The sequence below is a fragment of the Vigna angularis genome, chromosome 1, assembly GCF_016808095.1.
Source record: "Vigna angularis cultivar LongXiaoDou No.4 chromosome 1, ASM1680809v1, whole genome shotgun sequence".
NCBI lineage: Eukaryota > Viridiplantae > Streptophyta > Magnoliopsida > Fabales > Fabaceae > Vigna > Vigna angularis.
The window spans coordinates 60,180,923-60,202,816 of NC_068970.1; the positions used below are offsets into that span (position 1 = coordinate 60,180,923).

Here is a 21,894-nt window from a genome sequence, read left to right on the forward strand (position 1 = left end):
TATATTATGTGATTCCAAATTTCTTATTAAATACTTATATATTTTTTAAAATTATGATAATACACAACTCGCCAACCTTAAGTTGATTTCCATGTAAAGGATAAGTTTAAAAGTCGTATGCATCATGTTAGTATAATTCTCATTACACGATCTCTAAGCATCCAAATGGATATTTGAGCGTTCTCACCAATCATGATAGTATAATAATCACACATTATTTATGAAGGAACAAATGATTTGCATCTACACAATCATAATTTTCAAAGACAATATGAGATGAACAAGATGAATAATAATAAAATTATAGACAAAAATGTATGGTAGATTCCAAACTATCATCAATAAACATTAGAACTTTAGAGTACATTACTCCAAAGTCCAACACAACGTGAAGATCTTGAACAAATTATTAAGAGTGGGAAAACTAAAGACAACAACCATAGTTATAGCTAGAAATATCAACACAGTGATACTTGATCATTTCTTGAAACCTTATGAGTCCATGAAGCCCATAAGAAGAGATATAAAAGATTCAAGCTCTTTGACCTAAGTAAACATTTCGAATCCTATATAAAGATTGAAAATTCTTGCAATACTTTGAAAGTACAAGAATCTAAAACCAAAGAGATATTTGAAAATATATCTAAAAAGATTTAGAATATGATATAACATTGAAGACCAAGAAGTTAAGGAGAATTTTTAAATCAAATTAATTCAGAACCATCAATTTACTCAAATTAGATATGTAGAAAATTATTAAAAGAATTAGAAATTCGTTCAAAACATTTAACAAATTAGATTTCTTTTACACAAAGAACTATCCATATTATTGCATCCTCTATTTTATAAATAAAAGGAAAAGGCATTGATAGAAAGATAGAGGGAGAGAAATGGAGCTCTAGAAATAGATGGTCATCATATATATAAAGATTGCTGTTGATGAATGAAGTCCTCCTAATAATTATTTTCAATGATACTTTGTTTTGTTTGTTTATGCTCATTTCAAATATACAAATGTATTTGAAACGTATAGGAATTCCAATTAAGATAATGAAATTTCATTAATATGTATCACTATATTACTTCACTGCTTCAAAACTCTGAGAAAAATGCATACTTGTCTTAAATCTATAAATTTAACCACAATTATTATTACTACTGAGAAGTGTCAATCATCCTATTGAAAGAAAAAGATTCTAATAATAAGAATCAATCAAGTATAAGTTGTCGGTTCTATATAACACTGATGTCATTTTGGTTCCACAATTATTACTAGTGGACAAATCTCGAGAGAAAATACTCAAGATATTATAAGGATATATGCTCACTATTCAAGCAATAAGTAACATGTAAATTTAGTTTTTATCCTAAGTTAACGGTAGAATCTCTCATACATCAAATAAGATATTAAATATACTCACTTTCTTTATTAAAAACAAATAAATAAAATATTATATAAAAATAAAGAACCATTGTTTTAAAATTTTAAATATAGAGTGATGTGAATTTTTATATGACTAAATTTAAATTTTATTAATGTTATGTTTTCCGGTCAACTTCGAGTACATAAACCTTTTTCTTAAACGAATATAATATAATATAATAAACCATAAAAGGAAAAACCAAAGAATTATGTGGTTCAAGTGAATCGGGTGATGAATGTTTAGAATATGCAAAGAAAACATATGCTGCATGCAGATTCCAGTAGTGCTTAAGTGTTTGAAAAGGGAATAAATAATGATAAAGAAAATTTCCACTAACTCAAACAATTTTTAGTAAACTCATATTATATAGAAGAATGAAAATGAGGTATTAGAACATTTGAAGAGCATATCTATGATGGAGTGGAGTGAATAAAATATTTATGATTTCAAAAGTTTAAACGAATTTGTTATAGTTTTTTAAATTAGGTTAACCTCTTTTTCTAGTCTAGAATCCATACTAAAAAAGGAAAATTCATTTGTAGTTGCTTTTTTATGTAAGCAAATTCTCAACACTTCTCAGTAACTGTTGTATGTATTTTTTTTTCTCTCTTTCTCAAAATAACCTTACTTTACTAACACACAGACGATAACATCTTTGTATATGTATTTTTAGATATTTATAAATTATTGAAATTTTAAAAATGGTAATTAAATGGATAAAGTTGAAAAAATAAAATATGTATATAATTATAAATACATAATTATAGACTAACGTAGACGCAGAACCTATATGTTCACATTTTCTATTAAATATTTATAATATTATGTTAATTGATAATAATAGTGTAATTTAATTAAGTTAATTTTCATATAAATTTATATTTATTCTAAGCAAAGTGTAATATTTATTTATATAGATACATATATTTTTGAAAAAGGAAATATATTAATTTTGTTAATAAAGAAATAATATATTATAAATATATTTATAAATAACATAATATTTAGTTATTGAAATAAAAATATTATATGAATAATTTTTTTATTATAAGTAATTATTTAAGTTTTAAAAAATAGTTAGTAAAATGATAAAATAATTATTTTATAATGAGTAATTATTTGAATTCAAAAAAATAGTTAGTAAAATAATAAAACTGAAAAATAATTTTTTTATTATAAATAACTATTTAAATTTAAAAAATAATAATTTAGAGATAAAATTAAAAAAAAAAAACAGAAAAGACATAAAAAAAGTCTATCTCTTTATATATAGTCATATACATTAGTATGGGTAAGCACGTGTGTCTATTAGTCTAGAATAATGATGTTGGTAATTGTAAAGAGGTCACGAGAATTATAAAAACTAGAAAAAGGTATCGAATATAAAGTTATATATTTGAAAAAATAAATAATCTAAGATGGACGTGTAATCTTTTTAATCTAATCTTATAATCCACAAACTAAATGGATGGATTGAATCCAATACATAGTTGAGAAACTTTCATGTTATCTAATTTTAATATGTTTCTTTTTATATCAATTTTTTTTATTACCTGTCTTGAAATAACTTTTTTAAAATATACTTTTTTATATCTTAGAAAGTCTATTTCAAAATAAATTATATTTCATCCAAAAAATTATGTAGTATAGGAAGTTTAACAGCCCCAACTTAATATGCTTCATTTAAACGAACTGGCCACAAGTCTAAAAGCATATGAACTTGTGCTGAAAAATGTTGTTTAAAAAATATAAATCATATCAATTAAAAGCATAACTTTGATTAAAAATCATATGAATTAAATATTTGTATCTGATATTGATGGTGAACATAGCAGAGTAGCATGTGAAAATGGTCAAAATTCTATTTTCTCACTTGCTTTAGCAGAGGCCAGAGGAAACAAAATAAGCAATTCTGGGTCACTGTAACCTGGTTTTGCACGTGGTGATGGATGCAGATAAAATCTCCTTTCTTTGATGGCTTTCTCTTCTTCTTCTGTGTTCAATTCAGGCATCGTTGACTCTTCTTTCTTTTCACTTTCCATAATGGTCAAATGGGACAACAAGGTTGAAGGGGTGGTGGGGCTTTGAAGAAGGCTTGAACTTCCTGATCCAGGACTTGGAGGAAAGCTAGAACTTCTTGACTTGGAGGGTGAAGAACATGCACCTGTTTTCAAATGCAAAACGGGTTTCACAATCTCCAGTTTTGGCTTCATGGATTTCCTTCTTTCATGGAGTTTTGAGGTTGTCCTTTTCATGGTCGAAACCTTTGCAGAGTCTCCTACTTTTGCTGCACTTGCTTCTGGGGGACCTGTCAAACGTTGTACCACTTCCCTGAATGCATCTGAGTTTGTCTGAACAAAGGTGGTTAGTGGCTTGCAATCTGATGCTGCACCATGGACCGTTGGCTTCTCCATTCTCATCACTACATTTTGACAATGAGAATTACAATCACTTAGCATATTATCACCTGCAATATCCATGACTAATGATTAAATTAAGAAAGATTCATGTATGCACTTTTCACCCTCATTCAGTCACTGCGTTGTTATGTGTGGTAAGTTTGTTCCCTTCTAAAAATAATTTTCTCAGAAGTCATAGTAATGATGATGTCTGATTAATCACATATATGCCTCTTATATCATACCATAAAGTTTAAGGAAACTTGCATTCAACAGAAGGTGGAAATCAGATACAAAATTATTCATGGCATAACACATGAAACTGGCAATTACCGTTCATATGGGACGGTGTGATCGGTAGTTATTTCCTGAACCAAAGTAAGAATGAAAACTACTTGAGAAAAGAGTTCTATTTTTTGAGAAAATATGATATGATTTGAGATCCAGGGATGGACATGTTGTAGCTGAGGGCTGTGAAAATATGCAGACTTAAATTATTGATGATTCAATGGTGACCCACATGGCCTTTGAGAATGAAAAAACCAAATGTTTTCTGTTCTGTCGAAAGCATGTCATATCAAATAATTCTGGGAATGGGATAAGGTTAACGAGTTAAAGAAGATTTCTTAGGAGCTGTGTCCATAAACACGGGACATGTATGTGAAACTCCACAACATACAAATGTCCCTCAATAATGTTCTAGGTGGAGGGTTGGCATTTATTGAATCAACCCTCAAAAGCATCGTGAATTGTGTTTTTCTTATAATAGCATGTGGATCAGATTTTGCAGCTCAAAACACTTTATGCCTAACTGTCAATTACCTGGTTTACCTGTTACTCATTGACTATTAAGGTCTTAGAATTGGACTTCCCTGTTTTGTTTTTCTTTCCTCTCATTTATTGACTGAAATTGATAACTCACAAATTTAGCCAGAGAGCACAGACTAACTTAACATTTTTTTTAACTCACAATAATGTTCTTTTGATGTTTTCTATATGGATCCAGCTTGAAAAAAGGCATTCCATAAAACTTCACGGTCCTATTCACTTTAGTTTGAGCATGCACTAAAAAATGAATGAATACAAAGCTCAACTTGTTGTTCTCTACACTAAATTCTTATTTTGATTAGAGAACACTGTCTCAAGCATCAAATTTCCTGATACTGTGTAAGTTTTCTGACACGACTTCGATATTAGATTCTGATGAATGAAATAGAAACTAACACAAACCAACAATGGACAATAATAGTAAGTAACTTTGTTTCTATTTTGTGGTATTGAAGGGAAACAATGAGCATTGTTATCTATGCAATATAATTTCCCACCACAATGTAAAGAATCACACCAATCGAAACTCCTAAAAGTTATAACAAATAACAAAGCTTTCATGAATCAAAACCATATGATGAAACAACAAATGTCAAACTTGAAGAAATCCATAATCAAGAAACTAGGAAAGTGCAAATAACGAAAACATGTTGTAGCCTACCTAAGGTGGTTTGATGGTGGTGCGTTGTTGTATCTTAATGTGCAGAGAAGAAAATGAGATGAGAAAGAAAGGAAAAGGAAGAGGAAGAATAAAAAGTGTGAAAGAGAGAGGAATTGGAAGAGAGTGTAGTTAAAGATTTCTGGTACAAAGGTTGGAAACCAGTTGAGACAGAGAATCTCTGACCTCAGAAAAGTAGTCATACCATTAGCTTTGCCACATCAACTACTTGTTGTAAAGGGCAATCTACCCTATCACTTTCCTTCTAGTTACTGCCAAAAATGGATTATCTTAACTCAAATTCATACAAAAAACAATGATTCTTAAGAGAGACAACTTGAATATTTTTACCTTTTTTAAGATAGCTGTCGTATACAAACCGATAACCATAATCTGTCTACAACCATTTATTTTGTCATGTTATCTGCCATATTCATCTTAAAATGGTTAAAACCTACCAAACCACAACTACGTTAAAATAAAATTATGAAAGAATAAATGCAATTTCTTGCTGTAATTTGAAAATGCCATCACATTATATTGTTTCGGTGTTCAATATTTTTACCAAAATATCCTTAAGTAAAAATGTATTAATATAACCCTAAAAATTATGCAAATTGGTTATAAATTTAATAACTGTATCTAAGTTTTTTAATTTTTATAAGATGGTTAAAAGGGTCTTGTGAATGTTCTTACACGAGGAACTTGCTTCTCCAGGGAAAAACACAACAACAAACATAAATATTCACTGATGAAAAAGAAAGGCAATATTTATTACATTGTTGAATATAATCTTTAGAAGATGTTCATTAATAGGTCCTGAATCAACAATATGAGAGCTTGATGTTCTTAAATTTTTGGATTTTTCTTATTTATATAATACCTAACTCATTTATGTATAATGTAAGACATTTTATTTCCATCCTAAAAGCCATCGATAACCTAAGTCCACTTCATCTAAATTTGGTGTTATACATAAAATCAATCACATGAAAAAGTTATAATCATTAGTGCTAGATGATAGTGCACAATCACATATATTCATATTTTATTGTACATATAAAATATTTTTAGCATATTCCATTTTCTGTTTTTTTTTTTAATTATAATAGATTGGGATCAATATACATAATTGTTTTAATTTTGTTATTTCTTTGTTAATTTGACATTTGTGTATTTTTTGTCATAACCTTTTGTATATATTATTTTCTTATTCTAGTTACAATAAATTATACATTTTTAAAATAACTCTGTGTAATTTTTATTTCTCATTTTAAAAACTAAATTAAATTTTGATTTAATATTTAGATATAAATTAAATTAAAAATATTTTGGTTTAATTCATATTTATCTGATTACACAATGTTTACTCAATTTAATTAAATAATTGAATTGATTAATCGTTGAAACTTAAATATGAATTTTAGAGCATCATTGTATTTCTTTTCTTAAATTTATGAATTAATCTTTCATTTTGCAATCCTTCTCATTTCTTTAATCTGATTCTTTCCTCTATCTTTTAAATTTTCAAATTAATTTGTACAGAAAAAATATTAAAGATTATATATAATAAATATATACCATTTTGACCTGAGTGTGTTCTGTGTTAGAGAAAATTTAAATAAGACATTGAAAATCAGAAACAAAGAACAGAGAATATGCATGTCATTTGTATTTAGAGAGCTCTCTGTCTCCAGGCATATCCTTATCTTCAAGAACTAAGTTTCTTATTTATGGCTCTTCCTTCTTCAACTCAGAACAATCTCTGTAACCATTTATCTTTTGTTAACTTTTCTGTATTTATCTTTTTTTTTTCTGCAATGTGCAACACCTATCATCAGATACCATTGAACTTGGTTTCTTGGTGAGAAAATGAATACTTTTCCATGAGCTTAGATAGTCCCTCATTAAAACTTTCCTCCAACTGCACCTTTTCCTCCCAATGCCTCCTTATGATTGCAGCAACACTCTATTTATGAGCTTTTTGCAGTTTCTCCTCTTCAGCAACAAAATTTTCCATTTATTTATCTTGAAACTCAACAAATTTTAGATATTCATCAACCCTATCATCCAAAGGGCTACAACTTAATGGCTTCAGCTTCTCACGTTTCTCCTGCTGCATCCTCTCAAACTCTTCTTCCTTTGCAGCCCTTGAATCGTGAATGATTCTGATCTGCTCCTTGAAAAATTGTTCTTGCATGTACATCTTTCATTCACAAAAAGTATCCAACCGTCAGAAGATACCAAGAAGAAAAGAAGAAACATTTCATAAGCTAGAAAAGAAAACAGCAAAATGCAATTTTGACATCAATCTAAATGAACCATCAAAGAGTTTGTCAGTGCCAACAGTTAGCAATAGTATTATTACCTCTTCCTTGTTCTCTTCGTCTTGCATTTTAGTTCTCAACCTCACTATGCGATTTTCCTCCATTGTCCTTCGCAGCTTCTCAGTCACTATATCCAAGGATTCTTCAAGAGCTTTTGTTTGTTTTTGTTTTCTGACATCCCTGTCATTCAAATAAACAAGTAGCTGGTTGTCCTCACTCATTTGCCGAAGTTGGTTTACGACCATCTCCTGGTATGATCTCATGTCATATTTCATCCTAGATTTACCTGAACACAATTTTGGATAAAAGGAGACCCCAAATAAAAGTCAACATGCTGTCTCCATAGAAGACATCAAAAACCAGAAAAAGATGAAGGAAAAGAACTGAAAAAGACACCTTGGCAGTGTCTGTTGAAAATGTCTAGGTCTTCTTTTATTGCCATGTAGCCATAGAGCTGTCTCCGGCCACCAGGGAGGAATAATCTACGGTGGTGGCTAAACCAAGCATCTCTGTCAGTTCCTTGTTCTGCAAAGTGTTTGTGAAGACGCTCAGCCTCAAGATAACCTATAGCTGAGGCTTCAAATATCAAAACACTCAACCCTCGATGACCATGGGGGCCATAAGAGTGTCGAGCTTTCACAGCATCATATGTGCTAAAATAATTAAGAAGCTCTTGGTTTCCCATAACTAGCCACTGCATATCAAGAACAAAATAAAGATGCAACACAAAACCCAGAACCACTTAAGGAAAAGTGACTAATTATCAAAAGACGTTAACATAAAAAGAATACTGTATTCATCATTTGATGATAATAAGAAAAAACACTTGATACCTTGTCATTTTCATCCTGTTCGAGCCTTGTGTTTTGAATGACAACCATTGGAGGCCAAACGATTTCATGATCTTTCTCCTCATCTTTCAAGCCTTTCCACTTACCAAACACTTCCCCTGCTGGAATTACTGCAGTACCTCTTCTGAGCAATTCCTCATCCAAAAGCTCAGCAAACTCCCTGTGGATCTTCACCCTTTTTGACCCTTTTGTTTTGGCATGAGTAATCAGAGGCTGAAGCCCTCTGTACCAATCAATGGCACCAGGACCGCCTCGACAAGCCGGACAGTGCCACTGTCTTTCTGGTTCGTTAATCTTATCAATTGGTAGGTTATCAAAATTCTCAAAGATAACCTTAAACCATTTGCTCTTCTTACGAGTCTCATGGCTCTTTTGACTAGTATCAGAATCATAGTCATCACTCATTAGATCGTCATCAGTATCTTCCACTGCATCAAAGCCCTCCTCTCCCTCTTCATCAACACCATCATTCTTCACTGGGGATTCTTCTGTAATCTCATCCTTTACCATGCTATCATCACCCCGGTGCTGCCTGGAACCAGTTCTAGATTGCCAATTCCACCCATGCTCCAAGGGAGGTCGAATTAATGGGCTAGAAATCACATTGCTGCTTTCAGATTTACTTGCATTTAACTGGGTCCTTGAATTTCCTTCTGCAGTTCTCCTGAAGTTAGCATTTTGGGACTCCCAAGGATTTCCAGTTGCATAACCAGAAGCCCTTCCAACTCCTCCATCATACCATGTAACCGGAGGACCCCATGGTTTTCCAGCACTACTTTTTGCTCTATTCCTGGATTTCCTTGAATATACCACCCATTCACCATCATCTTCTCCTGACTGAAGGTTAACATCATGAGTCAATTGCTCAATTTTTTGAAGAGACTCCGATGCATTTTTTCCTTTGGAAGAAGAACCATCATTGGTTGCCACAGTGGAAGATCTCCCACCTCTTTTTGAACTCATTTTCTGGAACACAATTGTTGTCCCTCCTCAATCGTCCACAAAAACATAGAATTCATAACAAAGAACCACCGAAAAACCAACAGGGTTGGCATAAAAAGCTTATACTAACAGTGAATCAAAATTAAACATTCTATTATTTTATGTAGCAATGTTAATAGTATAAAACACACGATTCCCAACAAACCTTTTCATTTGTTTTAAGCTTGATTAATTTTTCTAGTGTTATAATATATAAAATACCACACACGAACAGAGATTAGTTATAGCAGTTTAATTCACTGAGTCAGAATGATTAGTTAGAGTGACACACCATGCACCATGTTGGTTACTTTCAAGTGAAGTTATCTTGAGAGATTCTCTATGCAAGCTCATTACATAACGTGTTTCTCAAAAGAAAAATGAGTCGTGACATAAGATAAAGCAATACTGATATACACTGTAAGCAATTCTTAATTGGGTAATGCCCCCATTAAAGGGGTTAACAATTGGCCTCAATTCTAACCATATTAAAATAATGTTTCGTCGACAAAAATAGAATTTCCGAGTATGCATTAGTCTATAATTTTAAGATGATTATTATAAAAGTTACAAAACTAATTTTGTCTGATGATTTAAGTTTTCTTTGCAGTACTTATAATTAAAACATTTTATTTTACTCTTTACTCCTACTGTTTTAATATCTTCTTCCATTGTGATAAATAAAAGCATTAAAAAAGTAATATACAAACCTGAATCGAGAGCTTTTTTATTATAGAAACAAAAAGGAGAGGTTTTTCTTAAGAATAGCAGTAAATGAGTAGGAAAATTTGAACTTTGTCTAATTAACTGCATAAATGGCCTATTCGTAGTTACATTCAGTTTGTCGGGTATGGGAAAGTTAGTTGTGCCTTTCTGTTCTCAGTATGGAACTGACGTGTCCATGAATGAAAGATGATTCTTTTCTGCTTAAATTGGTTACTATACAGGATATATCAGTATCAGGTAACTCGTGTAGAAGAAGAAGAAGAGGAAAAGTGAAAAGGAAGATGGGTTAAGTGAGAAAGAGAAGGTTGGAGAGGAGAAAGAAGTTGGTACCTCGGACTCAGATCAGAAGGATCGCAGGTTGTTGGAAGAAGAACAGATCAAAGTTGACTTGCAATCTTCTCTCATATGTTGTTGTGTTTTTGGACTTTAAATTTTCATCAAATTTTATTTTTCGGATGTTTTTACGTGCGTCATAAATTTTAACGCTGTCAGATCCACCCAATCATCTGTTACACACATCTAAGGAATCTATTACCTGTTAAATCAGATTGCATTTTATTCAGCAGTACATGTAACCTTAAAAACAGTTGATTTAGTTATTACACTTGAACAAAATTTCTATGCTGTTTTCTAGTCATAGAGTGCGACAATATTATTAATTTAATGATTGTTATTTTAAAAACCTTGTTTATGATAATTTTAATTAATTAACGGTTTGTATTTTTAGAATTGTGTTAACTGGTGTTTTAAGGTATTGATCAAGGAATTAAAAAGTTAAAGTTATATAAGAACTTATCAAAATATCATAAAATACTGTACTTGTTAGCCATAAAGACACAAGAAATTGAATGAAGTGTACTTGTTAAAAACATTAAACATTAATAGACTTCTTTCTTTAAAAATATATTTTGAAAGATAGAAAATTTCTTCATTTAGAAAAAAAAAAAGAGAGAGAGAGAAACAAAATAAGAGCTGATGTATAGGTATAGTTTTTTAAAACCTCTATTTTATAAAGATCAATTTGTACAATAAGTAATCTTTATAGGTATTTCTAGTCAAATATTCAAACACTATTTTTACTTGTTTCTCTAAGTATTTTTTTTAATCTCTTTACACTTTATATACACTCACAGGATTAGTGAAAAGATATTAAGACGTGCAAAGTCAAAGATAAACAAGTATAAAATTTAAGCTCTTAACTAAAAAACGCTAAAAATAAGGATAATGCAGAGAGTATAGCGAAATATATTGACATATTTTAGAAAAAATGTCTTTATCTTCAAAGCGTGCCTTTTAATAATTATTGATCCAGTTATCTTATTTTTATTTTGACAATATATTATTTCATCAATGCTTAAAAACAACATAGAAAATTACAAACAATACGTAACCATAAGCATTTAACCTTAATTAAAGTTTGAATAGCCTATATTGTAGACTAGTCTAATATAAATGTAGATCATCCAATCCCACATTTAAACAATATATGCTAATGTTGACTTTGTTTAATGTCTTAAAACATGTTTATTTGTACATTAATCTCTAAAGAGTTTGAACTATTTTTTGAATCCTAAAAAATTGCTTTTAACTATCAATGCCTTAAAATATAGTTAGCCATTTTCCTATTTTCATATAATTATATATAAAAATTCTCTAATTATATTAAACTAATGTTATACCTAACCATCCAACTATTTATTTATGGACTAAGTATAATACATTTCAAATATCAATTATATAATATCGTAATAATATTTTTAATTAGCTATCATTTTACAAAAATCTAATGTTATATTAACTTTTTTTTCAGAACTACCTTTAGTTAATACTCTATATAATTTTGGAAATAAATGAATAACATATATATATATATATATATATTAGAAAGTTACATAATAATCTTATAAAATTCAAACTATTAATTGATTTTCCAATGTATGCGTCAAAACCATGAACTTAAGGTGAAAATAAAAAATATAAAGTGTAATTAATGAAAAGAGAAGTTGTGACCATTTTTTTTGTCACGAAACATGTCCCATACATAATCTCAAATCTGACAACCAAATACAAGTTTTGACCATATGACACATCTAATCATCGCATCATACATCTATATATAGAGACTTTTACTATAATTTAATTTAATATGAAATAAATTAATGTAAAAGTGTTTTTTACATGGGCAGCAAAACTGAATTGTAAATATCAGTGTCTTCAATATAATTGGAAAATTGTCAAAAGAATGAGAAATTAATTACGCTTACACCTACCAAATAACAGTAGTAATCATATACATGTTTATTCCCTCGTGATTGGAGCATATATTCCTATCTAGTTAACAAATAAAAAATAGGGAATAAATACTGCCAAAGAATGGTTACATAGAGTATCAAACGGGGAAAAGAATGGTTACAGTGAATTTGGATGCTCTGCAGCTGAATTTCTCTGCTGCCATGCCTTCAATTTTTATCTAATTATGACTGGGGGCCATGTCTTCAATTTTCTTGGGATTATTTCATTGGTGAAGTTATTGCGTGAAGATTGGCCACCACTTTCAAATCCTTTACTTGAATCCTTGGAACTATAAGAAATGATATAGTTGCTCCATCAATCTATCTTCCATCTTTAATTAAGAAACCCGCATTAAGTTGGATCCACCACCTAAGAAAGGGACCTGAGGCTATAAAGTGGTGTAAGGGATCCTAAATACCACTTTCTACTCCAAACTTAATCAACCTAGGATGAGTTTTCCTAATCACTTTCTCAAGAAAGTTCAACGGCTTCGCTCTTTGCAAGTTGAATATCTGCTACCATTAATATCCAAGTTCGCCTGCATTTTACGACCCAAAGTCAGAACTACAAGTCAAAAATAGTCCACATGTTTTTTTATAATCAATTTTTTACCTTAAAAGATCTTGTATAAAATGCTCTTATTGACAGTTCCATAATCACTGCTTCTTGCTCCTGATGTAGCTCCTTGCAGAAGTTCAACTACTATGTGAATCGACCTGACTCCAGAGTATATCAGCATATTCCTTCTCCTCTTCCTTTTCCTGTTCAACATAATTGGTTGCTTCCAGTTCTTCTGGAAGCTCGACAAATTCCTCTTCATCATCAAGCTCTTCCATCATTTCTTCTTCTGTACGTTTCTCGTTCTCTCGCTCAGCAAGTTCAACCATAACCTCCTTCATAGCCTGCTTTGTAGCAGGCCGATCACTAGATCCATATTTAGGAGCAGGCACAACAAACGGCAGAATTATATCATCTAATTCTGTGCTTTTAACTTTAGGACGACCATTATTTTCTGTAGGAGGAAAAGTAAATATAATCCCAAGTTCATAATTGCAAATGTGAAGCCCACAATTCACAGAAGGGTCCTTCTTTTTAGGTCCATCAGCTTTTATCCTAAATGGATTTGAAATCTGTCGCCCCCAGGCAGCAGCACTAAAATTATGGGACCCACAGTATACCCAACCAACGGAAGGTGCACCCCTCCCAGACCAGAAGCATCTACGCACCACCTGCGCAAACCAATTCCAATGAAATCACTTCAAACATACATTTGTTACGTGGGAAGGAAAAACAGAGATTGGTTTAGTAATCGAGAAGCTAATCACCCAAGTCAAATCCTATATGTATTTAGTATCTGAGACATGGATTAATGTAGGAACTCGGTTACAACCATATGAATGAGTACAGTTCATACAAGGGGCCTTGGAAATCTTGTTCACACAAATAGAGTAAAAATGCATCGAAAGCAAGCCACTAAAGATGGGGAATGACAGGACACAAAGAGGAAGAGGCACCCGAATCCCTCAAACTCAACTTTTCCTTCATCAACATAACTCTTCATCCGTACAGCATAAGAAGAATAAATGCAGTACAGCAACTAAAGTTGAGAATATTTTCCATAACAAGAATACATACATGATACATCAATATAAATCAATATGAAGTTATTTACCTTGACATGCATTGGATGCCCTATTCGTTCATGCGGATGGGGGATAGCATCATGAAGTATATCTAAAGTCTTCAACCTTTGCCAAGTTTTCTGTTCAAAAGTAGAGAATCGGTTATGCATTGTTCACATATAATTACAATTTACATATTCAAACCAAGTCAAAACTTTACCCCTTCCGAAGATAACATTGAAAAGAATTTCTAAAAAAAGGATAATACCATAAAACAGTCACGAACTAAATGGTATTCACATTTGTGATGAAAAAGTTTCAATACTAACCATTTGAAAATGGTTAGGGGAAGGGGAGCACATTCGCTGACCCAATATATTCCTTTAAAATAACCCTTTGAAAATGTGTTTTACACATGTTAAGCGAGATTAACTTATCCTAAATAGGGACCAACAAATTGTCCCATGCAATCTTTGTATGAATGAGTTCGTGCCTGTCTCTCCACGAGATCTTGTCACATAAAATCTAACGAGAGAACTCAAATATGTCGTTGTCTCCTTGATAATTGAAATTGCCTCAAAAAAGTATATTTATCTGGAAACCTTTTTTCTAATGAGGGTACTGGTGGTAACACCTAAACAATTTCTTAGAATTTCAGTTTGGATATATCATTCAGGCCTCAAAATCAGTTTGTAAGGAAAAAACTGCCTAAGTTTTGTTTAATTCACATCTCTCTAACCAATGTAGAACTAATTCACCACCGTTAAGGCTAGAATCAAGGCTCCTCCAAAGATACCCCGCAACTACAGCACGCTAAGAGTGATGGCAGTTAAGGCAGTTTTCCAAAACAACCAATAGTTAATATCCGTTCACATGTTCTTATTTAAAAATACAAATATAATACATTATTATTGTATTCAGACTTTAATGAAGTATGACTTTCAACAAAATATTGATCACAAACTACTAAGGGAACAAAACAACTATGAAAATAAAGGTTACCCAAGGAATCTAGCATAAAGAAAATCATATCACCTCTGTGAAGCAAAGTATATATCTTGAAGGCAAAATCCCATTATAAGCATTCTTCACTCTTTCAATAGTGGGGAATAGAATTCTAACAGAAGGATTCTTCAGTTCTTCACTAGCACTCCAGCAGCCCCACTGTCAAAGCATCATTAAACTATTGAATTAAAAAAAAAACAATTTAAACAAATCATGCCTCGTTTAGAAAAGATGTAAGTTTTTTCAAGGGAATCTAATGAAAGAGCAAAGGCCTTCGGATTACTTCGGGATCAGACTCTTCAGAGTCAAAATGTTGCAATGATTTTTTCCCAACAGCAGACGAGAAAGCAGCAAGAAATTTTGAATTGACAGATGAACCAATAGAAGATGCACCTAATGGACAGAAAAGGTGTCAAACAATATTGTCCAGAAGAATGAAAAAATAACGAGGTCATCTTATTGATTCTGACCTGTAATGTAGTAGGGTTGGCATTGTACTCAATAATATTAAAAAAAAAAAAAACTTACTGCAAATAATTTCAGACTTTAATGATTCGGGCCATTTGTATCGATTTAGAACCTGGTAGAAAAAGTAATAATAATTATTCGTAACTGGATCTTTCAAAATAATTTATAGCATAAACATTGTCATTTACATGCAAAATCAAGAATGCTTCAGTGACAAAGAAAGAGAAACTCGTAACCATACTTCAAGATAGCAAAACTAGAAAAAGAAATCAAACTTAACCTTAATTTCAACAGATCTATTAGAGATTAGAAATAACAAACCTTACAAGAAATATTTCCGCCATATGCCTTGCCAATGAGACATCTTAAAACATACCCTTAACAACCAAAACTAGACATCTGAATAGTTAAATTTACATGTTGCCTACCATAGAGACTAGATAGGCTCCCATACCATGTTAGAAATGAGTTAAGCCTAACTTCATTAAGAAATTAGCTCAAGGGGGGAGATTGTACAAGTCTTTTATGAGGCCTTTTGGCCAATTTCATGGTGGATGTGGAACATCTTAACACAATCAATGCAAAAGATCTTCCTGGTCTGGCACCACTAACCTCTTGTAGTCTCCAAAGGCCATAACATCTTTCAATCGAAGCAATGAGTGAGCAAAAGGACACAATATGTTCGGATTGCATCATCTTTGACATATCTTTAAAATGATGCCCCTGCAAAGTTACAAAGCCTCAAAAATCATGTAACATAAATAAAGGCAACTAACAAGTCATCCTCTCGAAGACACATCCAACACACCTCTGAGACATTTAGTATTAATTGAACTTTCTTAGAGTTTTCTCCCATGGCAGCAGCAAGTGCCTCTTTTGCACAAACATATCCAGAAAACGTGAAGAATCCGGCATCCCAAAGAGGAGAAACCCATTTTGCAACATCTCTAGGCAGAAAACCAAGTTGAACGCAGTCTACAAAAAAGGAACAAAAACAATCGATATTATCACCATTTTGAGTAGCCTGAAAATGTTTATCCAAAACAACAGAAAACCTATCCACCCGCTATACGGGCATGTCCAAAACAACAATCACAATATAACGAAAGTTCAAAACCCATTTAAGAAAAACAGAATAAAAAATTAATTTGAAAATAATGAGATGAATGGAGAATTGAATGTAAATATAATGCAAAAGGAATTCACAAGTGACGTAGCTTTTACCTCCCTCAAAAGATCGATCAGGATTGGGAACAAGAACAATAACAGCATTTTCATCAACAGACGCAATGGGCTTTCTTCTTAAAACAATCTCCAACTTCCCATAAGCATTCTTACAAGACTTTCCCAGGAATGAAGCCAGTGATTTTAGTGTAGCACTGTTTGAGTCCGCTACAGTGCGGAAAAAATGGCTCAAACCAACCACAGATGCCACAACTGAACCAAGAAACTTCAAAACAGATATTAAAAATGAACAGAAATTAGCATCTTTCAGAGTATAAATTGCAGTCAAATATTAGTGCTGGAATTCAATATTAAACTAAGATATCCTACTAGCATCACCTTAACCAAAGTCGGGGTTTAAGGGTATAATATTACAACCCCAAGCGAGGTGGATATAGTTCGCAAATATTAAAATTTAAAAGAACAAAAATTTATATCAAAAAATAAATATAGAGGCAGTGGCAAGGACAGTCAATCAGTGCTGAAAGAAGCAATATCTTTGATGACATACTTGAGTACTTGCAACAGGAGAGGCCTGAAAAGATTCTGACAAAACAGAAGTTCTATAAAAGTGAATTCCAGGTACTGAAGCAACAAGATGTCCTGTAGCACCTCCAAAGTCATATTTTGTCAGTTGTGTAATCCAGTGAGCCTGACTGGGTACATCAATAACAAGAGATGACATAAACCCAGCCAACTGAGCAGCAAAATCACATTTTGACTGATGGATTTCAGCATTGCCAATTTTTGGGAAAAGCGATGAAAAATCAACAGAAGTAGCATGAGGGAAATCTTGCCACCATATAGTGTTAGTCACACTGTTCCACTACACAACCATGAAAAATTGAAAAACTAATCAATAGTTTTGCCAAGTTGGTGAATAATGACATACAAACAAGGAATAGTTGTAAACCTATAATCAGCATGAGTAAAGATACCTATGAAAATGCTAATACACATAATTTTACATGATGATACAGATGTTGCAATTATAGGCTTCAAAGTTTATACTAGGGAAACTATGGCAATTGCAGTAGTTGATGTCTTACATCCAAACATTTTACAAGAATAATTGAGTCATCCAATGTTTGTATATAAGTATAATGTAAATTAACTTATTTGATTGAGGTGGGAAATAAAAGTTTTTTCTGCCTTCTTATGTTTTGCTTATTTCATTATTTCACTTTATTGCTCCAAACAAATTTTGCACTGTTTTTATAGTATATAAAATAATCCAAAAAAGAACACTATTTCTATGTCGATGAATAATGAAATATAAAGGACAGCAAATACAAGATGAAATGTAGTCATTGGTTTACTATATACATATACATACATGCATATATGTATGTATGTATGTAAAGAGAGAGAGAGAGAGAGAATGTATCTAGTGAGAAAATATTTTTTATATGAGAATACGAATAGATAAGTTGGAATGTAGAATCATGCATGAATTGTTAAAATTAAAAATTTCATAAAAGCTATGTGACTTTTTAAGAGATTCACATAATTCATCTTTTAATCTTTGACCATTCATGGTAAGATCCAACAACTAATATATATTTTCCTCTGGAGAAAAAACTCTCCAATTAATATGGCATCAGGAGAGAGGTGTGAGCGAGAGGAGTATATTTCAACCATATAATATTGAAATTGATTGTTAAGACTAATACTAGTTAAACAATTTTCACCATCCATATATGGTTGTATGGCCAAAACCTACTCCTCTCATCTGACTGGATATGTCCCCCCATATGTTCTACAAATTTTTTAGTTTTGAGCATCAATATAGTTTTGATATCACAACCAAATCCAATAAAACATTCTATTCTGATACTAAACAAAGGATTTACATGCCCCACTTTCAATCAATTTGGATGAAAAAAAGACAATATACAACAGGTGGCCAGTGTCTATGAGGAAGAGAGACAAAAGAGGTTGAGATAACAAGGGTTATCAGGAACCTTTATCTATGAAGGAAAAACAACTAATGGGACAAGGAAGGATTTGGTCAAGGGAAAGCACGATGGATGTAATAACAAAACTTAAGGCAGAAACCTTGGTTGGAGGATAAACGTCCACGCCACACTTTGACATGGTATTTGGAACACTCTACTATTGGCTGAAATATATTGCAAATCACAATTTTTGTGGATATAATCTTATTTAATGAAATTCATTAGAAATCACAACTTTTTAGAGTTTCACATCTTATTGAATTTCAATCCTATTTTTGTAGTTTTCAATAATTTTTAACCGATAAGGAGATGTGATAGAGAGTATGCTCCTGGCACTCCTCTCGATTGGAGGGGGATTCTGGCATGATTGGAGAGAGAAATCGGAAGCAAGGGAGGGATTTGAAAGAGAGAAAAGAATTTTGAGGAGAAAAGGTTAGGAAGGCTTCTATCTTGGAGAAGAATTGCGAGATGGAGACTGTGGGGTTTTGTTAAGCACTGCATACTTGTAGTGTCACTGTATAGTGTACCTTCCATTGGTTTCTGATTCTAGTTTTGCTTAGTTCCGATCAGTGAGTCACTGAGTATATAAGTATTACTGAGTTTTCCACCAAATTAGAATATGTAATAATAATTCAAATACTACATAAATTATGATATTTTATTCTTAGTGTTTGTTAATATAGATACTGTAAGACCTTAATACTCCTACTAAGCTAGAAACATTTCATCTTATGAAGGCAATAAGCTATCAGGTATGTGATGTACAAATAAACAATGTAAACAAATGAACACGGAAAATATATTTTCTCTTCAATTTATCAGGTAAAATCACGTATCAATGTCAATAACTAAAAGTTTGGTTATTAGAATACCTGCTTTTCCACCAAATTAGCAGATGTGATAACAATTCGAATGCTATCTTTTCTTTGTAAAACAATCAACTTTGGGTGATGGCAAGCAATCCCTTGTCTCTTGCGGTCATTACCAAATGCTATGGTTTCAGGGAATTGGGGATACCTAATATCCACCAAGAAAGACGTTCACAAAAAGGAGAAATAAAGTGGTGAATCGCAAGGGCGTAATTTAAGCCACATATCTCCCCCACCCTTGAAAAAAAAAATTCAAAGAAAACAAAAAGACAAACTTACACTACAACAAGGTTAGGATAATCCTGGTAAGGCACAGATACTCTGTCCTCGGGTTTTGAACTCCAACATCTCTCGGTATTCTGGCATGCAATCGTAACTGGAAGGTAAAAAGGAATCTTGCAATATGCCAAGAACCTAACAAGACACTTCAGTTAGGATACATTTCCAGCCAATCGAAAACACATAATCACAAGTAAAGAGACCACAAGAGGAAACACAAGCAAGAGACAAAAATGGTTTGAAAAGGGAGCAATAGGAAAGGAAAACAGTACATTGAAAAATTTTAGGTAATCACACCATTTTATGTCACTTGTAAACGTTGCTATAAATATCCTCGAAATGTTTTCCAAAGGATGAATAAGTTCAGGAAGAGATATCGACCGATGACACGCCGAGGAGCCATGGTTCATAAATTCAAGGCGGTTCAGGTAAAAATTCTTGCCAGGCTGGGGATAAACATTGTCGTTGCCACTGCCAAGCTTTCCCAGACAGTCACCCCCAATAGAAGAATGATCAAGATTCTCCTTCCCTGCGGAATCTAACACCACCTTTGTATTAGGAACCTTATCAGCAACATCAACTCCAACTTTTGCATCCAAATCCATCCTTTTACTTTTACCAAATAATCCCAAACTTGACTGCACTTCAGCATTGCAAGGGGCACACACAGATCCATCACGCACAACACACAACACAGGATCACTACTAAGCAATATATCTCTGCACCTATCGAGAAGAAACCTTCCTCTCCCAACAACTCCCTCATACCTTGAAACATTAGCCTTCAGTGCAAAAACCCTCTTACTCCTCTTCCCACTCTGCGAGTGCTCCGAGAATGTTTTCAACTCATCAATTTCACTATCACACCCATCGAAATCAATTCTCTCAACAACAAACCCAACTCCGTTCCCAACCCCACACGAACCGTTCTGGCTCCCACAAACCAGCGAAACCCTATCTCCAACCGATAATTCCACCGCCGTTCCCTTCTCCAACTCAACGCCGTTCACGAAAAGCCCGTTGGAAGCTTTACGAAGCACGAAGCAATCGTTGTTTTCGTGAGACGACGTCCTCGCCCTTATTCTGAATTCGTGGACAAGGCGCCACGCGGCGGTGCAGTCGTCGGTCAAAAGAACGCCGTTGAGGATGTAGAGTTTGCGGAGGGAATAATCAAAGAGGAGTTGGCAGTGGCGCTTGCTCACTCGCCGATCGCGGAAAACGAAGCTGCAGTCGCGGGGACTGCGCCCGATCGAGTACGGGCGGTCCGCGCGGAGGCACATGAAGTCGCAGGGCGAAACGGCGCAGTTTTGGGTGGATGAAAGGAGAGCGACATCGAAGTTTCTTACAAAGAGTGAGATAGTTTTGGGGTTATTGTCGAAAGAAGAAGATGAAGAAAAATCGCGCGCGAAGGGTCTCTTGTGATTGGAATTGAGGTTGATCATGGTGGAAGATTCCATTGAAGAAATGGAAGAGGAGAATGAGACGAAAATTTTGAAATTGGAGAGTGTGGGAATTTAACTTACTGTAAAAATGAAGAAAAACAACGAGTTTTCGCTCCCATTATTTTCCCTCCAAAACACTCAATTTTATGAAATGACGGTATTAGGTTTGGGCTAGGGTAATATTTTACTAAATAAATATTTTTCTAAATTTATATACTACTTTTATATTGTCTTACAAATTCAAAGGCTAAAATTAAATTTTATATTAGTGAAAAATATTAAAACAAATGTTAGCAAAATATTTTCAACAGTAAGTTTTCTAAAATTGTTTAGGGTGTTGCTCCCTCCACCCCCACATGCTTCTCCCTCCACCTCTCCAATTTTATATAATTCCAACTATGTCCTAACCCAATTTTATATAATTCCAATTATGTCCTAAAGTTAAATTTTTTTACTTTTTTTATTTTAATATTTTAATTAATTTAAATTTACTTTTTCCTAAACCTACCAACCTTTCATTTTCATCTCTCACTTTTCACTT

General features: G+C 32.7%; 3 protein-coding genes across 7 annotated transcripts; all 3 read right to left on the bottom strand.

The window, feature by feature from the left end:
* Positions 1 to 3,208: 3,208 nt before the first annotated feature.
* LOC108345738 (VQ motif-containing protein 31) lies at positions 3,209 to 5,394 on the bottom strand. Of its 4 annotated transcripts, none has more exons than XM_017584467.2 (2): positions 4,157 to 4,394; positions 3,209 to 3,891 (listed from the first exon to the last, which is right to left on the bottom strand). In XM_017584467.2, the coding sequence occupies exons 1-2, from the start codon at positions 4,161 to 4,163 to the stop codon at positions 3,278 to 3,280; spliced, it is 621 nt and encodes a 206-aa protein (XP_017439956.1). In that variant the 5' UTR covers positions 4,164 to 4,394; the 3' UTR covers positions 3,209 to 3,277. The 4 variants fall into 4 exon arrangements, with proteins under 4 accessions (XP_017439956.1, XP_052731056.1, XP_017439974.1 ...); XM_052875096.1 differs by having other exon boundaries at positions 3,209 to 3,846; positions 4,157 to 4,393; XM_017584485.2 differs by lacking the exon at positions 4,157 to 4,394 and adding an exon at positions 5,313 to 5,394 and having other exon boundaries at positions 3,210 to 3,846.
* A 1,501-nt stretch (positions 5,395 to 6,895) lies between these two features.
* On the bottom strand, positions 6,896 to 10,576 carry LOC108337073 (protein SUPPRESSOR OF GENE SILENCING 3). The gene is made up of 4 exons (XM_017573519.2): positions 8,470 to 10,576; positions 8,033 to 8,330; positions 7,678 to 7,922; positions 6,896 to 7,515 (listed from the first exon to the last, which is right to left on the bottom strand). The coding sequence occupies exons 1-4, from the start codon at positions 9,448 to 9,450 to the stop codon at positions 7,330 to 7,332; spliced, it is 1,710 nt and encodes a 569-aa protein (XP_017429008.1). The 5' UTR covers positions 9,451 to 10,576; the 3' UTR covers positions 6,896 to 7,329.
* A 1,810-nt stretch (positions 10,577 to 12,386) lies between these two features.
* Positions 12,387 to 21,489, bottom strand: LOC108333747 (uncharacterized). 2 transcript variants are annotated; one of them, XM_052871499.1, is made up of 13 exons: positions 20,293 to 21,489; positions 19,912 to 20,046; positions 19,636 to 19,780; positions 17,317 to 17,631; positions 16,806 to 17,031; positions 16,390 to 16,556; positions 16,194 to 16,304; positions 15,642 to 15,693; positions 15,397 to 15,506; positions 15,144 to 15,272; positions 14,159 to 14,248; positions 13,099 to 13,715; positions 12,387 to 13,024 (listed from the first exon to the last, which is right to left on the bottom strand). In XM_052871499.1, the coding sequence occupies exons 1-12, from the start codon at positions 21,366 to 21,368 to the stop codon at positions 13,182 to 13,184; spliced, it is 3,090 nt and encodes a 1,029-aa protein (XP_052727459.1). In that variant the 5' UTR covers positions 21,369 to 21,489; the 3' UTR covers positions 12,387 to 13,024; positions 13,099 to 13,181. The 2 variants fall into 2 exon arrangements, with proteins under 2 accessions (XP_052727459.1, XP_017424744.2); XM_017569255.2 differs by having other exon boundaries at positions 20,209 to 21,488.
* Between the last annotated feature and the right edge of the window lie 405 nt (positions 21,490 to 21,894).